The 9,131-nt window shown below is 42.1% G+C and overlaps 1 protein-coding gene across 2 annotated transcripts in view; it reads left to right on the top strand.

Moving 5' to 3' along the window:
• Positions 1-7,781, top strand: part of ACTR8 (ARP8 actin-related protein 8 homolog (yeast)) — a 15,516-nt gene extending 7,735 nt beyond the window's left edge. For both annotated transcript variants that reach the window (XM_011947275.1, XM_011947274.1), the window contains exons 7-13: positions 110-242; positions 1,810-1,963; positions 3,058-3,153; positions 3,735-3,875; positions 4,771-5,035; positions 6,126-6,289; positions 7,407-7,781. In XM_011947275.1, coding sequence (XP_011802665.1) covers positions 110-242; positions 1,810-1,963; positions 3,058-3,153; positions 3,735-3,875; positions 4,771-5,035; positions 6,126-6,289; positions 7,407-7,550 — 1,097 coding nt within the window. In that variant the 3' untranslated portion in view covers positions 7,551-7,781. The remainder of the gene's footprint in view (positions 1-109; positions 243-1,809; positions 1,964-3,057; positions 3,154-3,734; positions 3,876-4,770; positions 5,036-6,125; positions 6,290-7,406) is intronic.
• Positions 7,782-9,131: the final 1,350 nt, after the last annotated feature.

Here is a 9,131-nt window from a genome sequence, read left to right on the forward strand (position 1 = left end):
CAGATACCCTGCCCAGAAGTCCCTAGGCTCCCCACTTCTGTTGATTATCTGTTTTGGGATCTTTACTGATCTACAGCTGATCACTACTCTGCCTTTGTTTTTTCCCCAGGGATCGTGGTCCATCAGGAGTCTGTGTGTGCCACCTATGGCAGTGGCTTAAGCAGCACATGTATTGTGGACGTTGGGGATCAGAAGACAAGCGTATGCTGTGTGGAGGATGGGGTGTCTCATCGGAATACTCGGTGAGGAACTTGGAAGGTGGCATTCCCTGTTCCCTCTTCCCTCATAATGTGTTCAACTGTAAATAATAAAAAATCACAGGTTAAAAATTATAAGATAACCATATATTCAAAAGTCTGCATAGGAAACCAGCAAGATTATGGAAGTGCAAATTCCAGCAAGGTGAAAACAAATTTTACCCTTCCCATTGGAACTTCTTAATATGGATTTACATCAGCAGCCCTTGAAAGTCCTGTTATGTTTTATGTGCTTTCCCATAGAGGAAATGTAAACGGGTAGTAGCTTCATGTCTTTAGCTGTGGTTTGGCATAGAGCTGCTAATCACACCCTTATAGCAGAGCTTTATTTAGGCAAGTCATGTAGGAGGAAATCGGCTTTTTCAATCTGAATTATCTGGCTAGTGTTTTGAATATCTGCATTTTTTTGTCATAGTGGTGTTCTGTGGGTGAGTAACTTTATGTTGATAGACAGGTAAAGAAAATAACTATCAGGACCAGATTTGCAGCTTGTCCTTCTTCAGGCAAGCCTGACATATGTGAGCACACTCAGGTAATGCAGGTGTGGGCTCTCTGAAGCATTTTGTGCTCCAGAGATGGCTTCTTGCTGCCCCTCAGGATACTTTCATTCTTCCCGTCCTCCACATTAGTTTGAGTCTTTAAAAGAGGGCTTAAATTGTCCATGAGAAAGAGTCATCTGCTGCCTCCCACCCCAAGTTCTAGTACATTCTAAAATCCATTTTGAGTTATTTTGGCTCATCCATTGTTAGAATATCCAGTGCCACTGGTTCTCAAAGTGTGGGGAAAATGCTGGACCCAGGTTTCCTACCAATAAAATAATATAGCAGCTGTCTTCCCGAATTGTAGAAACCTTCAGTTAGTAGACATCTTTCTCTAAGCTGTTCTCCCATAAGTTTGTCTTGTATTGTCATGGCTGCCTTATATGCTAGTGAGTGTAGACCACCAAACAACTGTCATATGATAAACACATATTGACTGGGAAGTGAGCTGGATTTAATAGTGAGTATTGGGTTTCTCAGATACATTTTCAAACATCATGACTACTTTAGGTGTCCCCCACTGGTTTTTGCTAAAGTTCCTTTTCTCCCTTCCATCCATTCATTCTGTCCATTCGACATATATTTCTTGAAACTTCTATATATCACTGTGTTTAATGGACATTTTTGTTTGTTTGTTTTTTGTGTTTTTTTTTAGATAGAATTTCACTCTGTCATCCAGGCTGGAGTGCAGTGGCATGATCTCTTGGCTCACTGCAACCTCCGCCTCCCGAGTTCAAGCAATTCTTGTGCCTCAGCCTCCCGCGTAGCTGGGATTACAGGTGTGCATTATCATGCCTGGCTAACTTTTGTATTTTTAGTAGAGACAGGGTTTCGCCATATTGGCCAGCTGGTCTTGAACTCCTGGCCTCAAGTGATCTGCCCATCTCGGCCTCCCAAAGTGCTGAGATTACAGGCAGGAACCACCATTCCCGGCCTTTAATGGATTTCTTCAAACACCTTTTGCACCTTCTTAACCAACAGATTAACCATCTACCCTTTTCTCTTAACTTTAGGCTTTGTCTGGCATATGGAGGATCTGATGTGTCAAGATGTTTTTACTGGCTAATGCAGCGAGCTGGGTTCCCTTACAGAGAATGCCAGTTAACAAATAAAATGGATTGTCTTCTTCTGCAACACCTTAAAGAAACTTTTTGTCATTTAGATCAGGTGGGAGCAGAATCAATATTGCTGATTATTTTTGTTTCTAGGAAAAAGTTAAGAGATTTAAAAGATACTTAAAAATGTAACAGCATTGGCTGGGCATGGTGGCTCACACCTGTAATCCCAGCACTTTGGGAGGCCAAGGTGGGCGGATCACGAGGTCAGGAGATCGAAACCATCCTGGCTAACACGGTGAAACCCCGTCTCTACTAAAAATACAAAAAATTAGCCAGGCGTGGTGGCGGGCACCTGTAGTCCCAGCTACTCAGGAGACTGAGGCAGGAGAATGGCGTGAACCCGGGAGGCGGAGCTTACAGTAAGCTGAGATTGTGCCACTGCACTCCAGCTGGGCGACAAAGCGAGACTCCGTCTCAAAAAAAATAAATAAATAAAAAAGTATCAGCATTATACTACCTTTTTCAACCCAAGATAAAGCCTTGAGGAGAAAGCCCTTAAGGAGTGAGAGTTTTTTGGGTTTTTTTGTTAAGGTCCGAGCAGTGAGGGTGTGTCTCAGGCTCTGGAAAACAGTTTAATTTTTTTAGGAAACAGAGTTTAGCAAATTTCTCTGTCTCATCTTGATAAAAGATGAAGATAAACCTTTAGGTGTAAGGAGGATAGTAGGTAAATATGTAAGTACAGACATTTTGTTAAATGTTATAATTTGAAGCACTTTCTTAATATTGCAAACAATGTTTAATCATTGCTGTATATGGATTGGTATCCTTTTTTTGTTTGAGACTTGTTTTTACTTTTTTCAGGTAATCTAAATTTTAAAAAATTGGGGAAACATAAAAATACTGTAAATTTAAATTTCCCAGTTACTGAGGGAATTTGCTTATTGATTTGGGTCATTGTTTGTACTAATGTATATTGATAATGGAGAAAACGAATAATGCAAACAGTAGAAATTCCAGAAATTTTAAATAGAGGAACAAAGTACAGCCCGAATTCCTATTTTATTAAGTTATAGTGAGAGTGGTACAAAGCTGTAGGTTGTCCTTTTTATAGGTGATATGTAGATGATGGCGAGGCTGAAGATAATTTGAAGAGTTTACATGCATTCTTACTGATTCACTGACAGCATCTTTTCCTGGAATCAGGACATCTCTGGGCTTCAGGACCATGAGTTTCAGATTCGACATCCTGATTCTCCCGCCCTGCTTTACCAATTTCGATTAGGAGATGAAAAACTCCAGGTAACTTATAAGTGTCTATTTCCATGGGTAGAAAGAAAGTTATCCAGGTTCAGTCACACTGAGAGAAGATGCACTTGCTGGAAACATTGTGAGATCAGAATGTCAACTGATTGTAGATTATCCACTAAACCAACATTTAAGCCACTGGTATAGAATGGATCTGAAAAACATCTTTCTAGTTAGCCCCTATATGAGGAGTTGTTAATTAGAGAGAAAGGTAGCATTATTTTTAGGAAATTACGAAGTAGATTATGAAGTACTTTATATTTGTTTTGAGATTTCTCTCATGTGGTGTCATATCACCCATCTAGTTGGATGATGAGTGAGTTTTCTGGCCTATGGTACACCAGAGAAATAATGCCACTTCCAAAAGACAAGATTGCCTAGTCTAACTTAAGAGAATTTGATCTGCCAGTTTTGTTTTTAGAGAAATAATGCCACTTCCAAAAGACAAGATTGCCTAGTCTAACTTAAGAGAATTTGATCTGCCAGTTTTGTTTTTAGAAGAACAGCATTTAGTGGATCAGTTTTTTTCAGGAGGCAGTATCTTTTGTTGATCACTCTTTTCCTTCCATGTACAGGCTCCAATGGCTTTGTTTTACCCCGCAACTTTTGGAATTGTTGGACAGAAAATGACGACTTTGCAGCACAGATCTCAGGGCGATCCTGAGGATCCTCACGATGAACATTACCTGCTGGCCACACAGAGCAAACAAGAACAGGTCCGTAGCAATTCTGGTAGGAGAAGAGAGAGTTTTGTCCCTGAAGGAGAAATTTGTCCAGCGTTAATAGGCTACTGTAATCAGTTCTATCTTCCAGCATAATAACACTGATACAGCTTTTAGAATTGTAGATCAACTGAAGTCTGAGTTTAAAATCTGGAAGACAGATTTCTCTATTCAGCAAACATTAGTTTTCTGAATGCTAGTCCATACATTTAAAAGTTAATGACATTTTCCTTTTGGTGTGTATCATTTACTTACATTATTTACTTCTGAATATTTTTTCAGCAGTATTTTCATTAAAATCTCACCTGTTACTTAATTTTGTGAAAGATGCATGGCATAGCCAAAGAGCTGAATTCCTTTGTTGAAAGCAGATCCCCATAATACGATGTCTGGTACTGGGGCACAAATTAAAGGTCTTGTCTGCTAATGAAACAGCACCAGCTCATGATGGAGACTAGATTTTCTAGGCTTTGTTCCTCCCCAGAGGCAAACATGAGGTGGACTGATAGGATCTGAAAGTAAGAATTCCTTAACAGTCGTGGCCCATGAATCCCAGTGGAATACTCCATTTAAAAACTGAGACCACAGGGAAGAAAGTCTGTCTGCACTGGTTTTTCAGTTTTAAAATCTAACCAGTGAGGATACGGTTCTGAGAGCCACCCTGCCTACCGGCAGCTACCCTGCTTTGGAATGGTCAGAGCATCTTCATCTGTGCACCGTCTCTCATTTCTGTTACCTGGGAATGGGTGCGGGGCAGTTGTTGTATTGCTGCGTGACTTTTGTTTTATATTAGTGCATAGTAGTAGGGTAGGGAGGGATCTAGCTAGACAACATCAGCAGTGTTCTGTTGTAGTAGTACCACCTACTTGATTGTCCTTTTGATTTAAAGTCTGCAAAAGCTACTGCTGACCGAAAGTCTGCATCCAAACCTATTGGATTTGAAGGGGATCTTCGTGGCCAGTCCTCTGATCTTCCAGAAAGACTCCATTCCCAAGAAGTAGATTTGGGGTCCTCACAGGGAGATGGCCTGATGGCTGGCAACGATTCCGAGGAGGCCCTCACTGCACTGATGTCCAGGAAGACTGCCATCTCGCTGTTTGAAGGGAAAGCTCTGGGCCTGGATAAAGCCATCCTTCATAGCATAGACTGCTGTTGTAAGCACATCCGGGGAGACCGGGAGATAACAGTGAAACAAGATAGCAGTTAAATCAATTGGTTCAGTCTAGGATATACTTTTGCAGTATAACATATTCATTGAAAAACGATTAAGCGCCTACTTGACTTGCATTGCCAGGTGCTGGGAATACATTAACGAGGTAGGATGGGTTTATAGCCTAGTGGAAGAAGCCAAAATTAAGTCAAATTATTACACAAATGTGGAATTACCACTGGCAGGGTACTGCTGAGCAGTCAGTATCCTTTAGCTCAACTTTGTAGCACCTGCCAGTGGTAATTTCACATTTGTGTAATAATTTGAGGAATTTCACATAGAATCTTTATTCCCTAGGGGATGGTATGGAAGGTGGGAGGCAGGGAAAGCTTCCTTGAGGAAGGTGGCCCTTGAGAGAGACGTAAAGGATGATGAAAGGGGTCAGTTAGCAGTAACAGATGGGACAGAGGAAGAAGCCTGTGAAGATCAGTGTGGCTGGGAAGCAGGGTGTGAGGATGAGGCTAGAGAAGCAGGTGAGGACCACGCATAGTGGATCTTGTGGGTCCCTTGAAATATTTTATTTATTTATTTATTTTCAGACAGAGTCTCACTCTTGCTCAGGCTGGAGTGCAATGGCGTGATCTCGGCTCACCACAACCTCTGCCTCCTGGGTTCAAGTGATTCTGCCTTAGCCTCCTGAGTAGCTGGGACTATAGGCGCGCGCACTACCATTCCCAGCTAATTTTTGTCTTTTTAGTAGAGACAGGGTTTCACTATGTTGGCCAGGCTGGTTTCGAACTCCTGACCCGGTGATCCACCCACCTTGGCCTCCCAAAGTGCTGGGATTACAGGCATGAGCCACCACACTCGGACTGTTAAAGATTTTGATCCTAATCCTGCAAGTAGATTGCAGTGGCGTGGCAACACGCCTACATTTGTGTTTTGTGGGGTTCCCCTGGCTGCAGTGTGGAGGGTGGACTGGAGGGAAATCTTTGAGAAGGCTATTGCACTTGCCCAAGCAAGAGGTGTTGGTGGCTTGGCCTAGAATTATGGATGTGGAGAAAAAAGCATGGAGGATGTCACTGTCTTTTCAGCATCCGATGATACCAAAAAGAAGATGTACAGCTCTATCCTAGTGGTGGGAGGTGGTTTGATGTTTCATAAAGCTCAAGAATTTCTGCAGCACAGAATTCTCAACAAAATGCCACCATCGTTCAGGCGAATTATTGAAAATGTGGATGTGATCACAAGGCCTAAGGTAGGTTGTTTTATTCTGCAAGTTGGATTGTATACAAATGAAACTAGCCTTGTATGTGGACAGATCAGATCCCAGGAGGCATGGGCTTGTTTCTGAGGAGTTCTTGAGGGCTTAGGGCAAGTGGGAAAGTTAATTTCAGCAAACCATAGATGTGGTGGAAGGTGCTCTGGCCTAAGGTACTGGATTTCTGCTGCTTTCCCCTGCTGTGCTCCCCAAACTAGCATGACTGAATTCCACCTTTGTTGGGCAAGGGGAGGACGGACTGCTCTCAAGCCCTGCCAGCCAGAACAGCTCTATTTTAATCTCTTTTTTATATTAAGGATCTACTTCTGGTCCCTGGACCAGATGATGTTTAAGGATCTTTTTGGTTTGAACTATCTTGAAAGATAAACCCAGGAATTTAGAAATAGATTTTGTATGTTTTATTAAATGTCACTAACAATTCCTGGAAATGTTCCTATTTCTTTTTAATCCTGAGGGAGGGATTGTGGAGATCTATTTATTCCATTCAAACTTCGAAATAAATAAGTCATTTGTATATGTTCCTGTGTACAGAGTAAACAGTATTTGTGCAATAGTTGTAAATAATAGCATCTTTAGTTATAAAAATTTAAAAGTTTTCTTGGCTATTGAAAGAGAAAGATGCCTGTAGTTCATAAGTACTACTGTCTTTTTTTTTTTTTTTTTTTTTTTGAGACAGAGTCTCGCTCTGCCCCCAGGCTGGAGTGCAGTGGCCGGATCTCAGCTCACTGAAAGCTCCGCCTCCCGGGTTCACGCCATTCTCCTGCCTCAGCCTCCTGAGTAGCTGGGACTACAGATGCCCGCCACCTCGCCCGGCTAATTTTTTTGTATTTTTAGTAGAGACGGGGTTTCACCATGTTAGCCAGGATGGTTTCGATCTCCTGACCTCGTGATCCGCCCGTCTCGGCCTCCCAAAGTGCTGGGATTACAGGCTTGAGCCACCGCGCCCGGCCAGTACTACTGTCTTTAATACAGGTTGAAAGCCTGGCTTACTAGGTATTGACTCAGCAGGGATTTTTCTCGGCCCCATATTCAAGTAAACGATTGAGTATGTATCTTATGTGATTAGGCTGAAATGTCTTCATCCCTTCTCTAGGACATGGACCCCCGGCTGATTGCATGGAAAGGAGGGGCAGTGTTGGCTTGTTTAGATACAACACAGGAACTGTGGATTTATCAGCGAGAGTGGCAGCGCTTTGGTGTCCGCATGTTACGAGAGCGGGCTGCGTTTGTGTGGTGAATGGGGAGGAAATGTCACTGCTGAAGACCAAAAACAAGCTTCTTGGTATAAAAGACTCTTACAGAATATATGTATTATAATTTATTAGCCTAGGTGCTTAAGTGTCGTGGACAGTAAATGAATTTGAACTTTATTTTGAGGACATGACATTGGTTTGAAATTATAAACTGCTTTTGAGCAGTTTGGTCAGGGCATTTGAGAATAAATAGGAACTTACTCTTCAGTTGTAAACTCTCTTGCCCTCTCTCAGGGTCTCATAAACTCCCCAGTGATGTAAACATTGCTACTGAAGTTTCTCATGTGGTGAAGCCCTTCATTTAAGTTGGCTAGTTGAATCTCATCAGCAGGCAGCCTCATAAAACCATGAGGGGTAGTGTGTGATGAGGGAGAACTGTCCACTCATGCCATTCTCTCTCTTGTCTAGTATGTCATTAGGATCTAAAGTGGTCTGAGTTAAATGCACTTATGATGTGACTCATATGTCCTTTTAGAATCCCAAATAGGGGGAAAAAGTTTTGGTTGTTTTTGGTGTTTTTCATTTTCTGTTGGATTACAGAAAAAGAATGGGACCCATTCAAGTCTCGATTTCCAAAGGTAAAGATGGAAGGCTGGGCAGACTGGCTTTTGTTATCTGACATGCCCTAGGGTGAGCTTGGAGGAAGAAAGAAAACAGTTTTTATTTGGCCAAAACGGAACAAACGCTGAAAAGGAAATCTTGTTTTCTTCCTAAAGCTAAATAGAAATGATTTGGGTATAATTTAGAGTTCTTGTGTTAACTGATAATGGTGACTGATGTAGTTATTAATACTACCAACTTAGTCATCAAGCCTCAATTTTCCTTTACCTGAAGGATTAAGTGAAAGCTTCTGGAGTTCATGATGTTCAGTATGATTTAGTTGACCTTAACCTCTGAGCATCCTGAAGCAAAATCTAAATAATACAGCTATTACCACTGGTGGTCCAGGCTCTGGTGAAACCCTCTGAGCCCAGGAGGAAGAGAAGGCATTGTCCAGAGACAGGAACACAGTCTGGGAGCCCAGCGCTCTGGGAGGAGTAAGAAAGTGTTGCTTCCTGCTGCTTGCTCCTAGGCACCTGCTTCCGCCATCTCGCTTATCAAGGCTGGAGATGGGGGTGAGACGGAAGGACAAAAGCAGGGAACAGGTAAGAGATGGAAATCAGAATGGAATATAGAAAGAACTCTGGATGTGGAGAAATGCCGGTACTAGAGCATTTTGTATCAGTGGGAGTACCCTCTGTAACTGCTCAGTAGGTTACAAATGAAGAGTCTACTAGTATTAAAAATAGTTTAAACTTGCCAGTACCAACTGGGATGTGTGCCTTCAATTTGAAAATTGTATGTTTTATTTTTTAAATGTGTTAACAACATTATAGAATATTGATGTCATTTATGTTTCTGGGGTGTTTCAACGCAATTTTGTATCAGCTGCCTGTTATCAAAAACATAATGTATCTGGGCCAGGCGCGGTGGCTCACGCCTGTAATCCCAGCACTTTGGGCAGCCGAGGTGGGTGGCTCACGAGGTCAGGAGATCAAGACCATCCTGGCTAACATGGTGAAACC

The sequence above is a fragment of the Colobus angolensis genome, unplaced genomic scaffold (genome assembly GCF_000951035.1).
Source record: "Colobus angolensis palliatus isolate OR3802 unplaced genomic scaffold, Cang.pa_1.0 Scaffold26, whole genome shotgun sequence".
Taxonomy (NCBI): Eukaryota; Metazoa; Chordata; class Mammalia; order Primates; family Cercopithecidae; genus Colobus; species Colobus angolensis.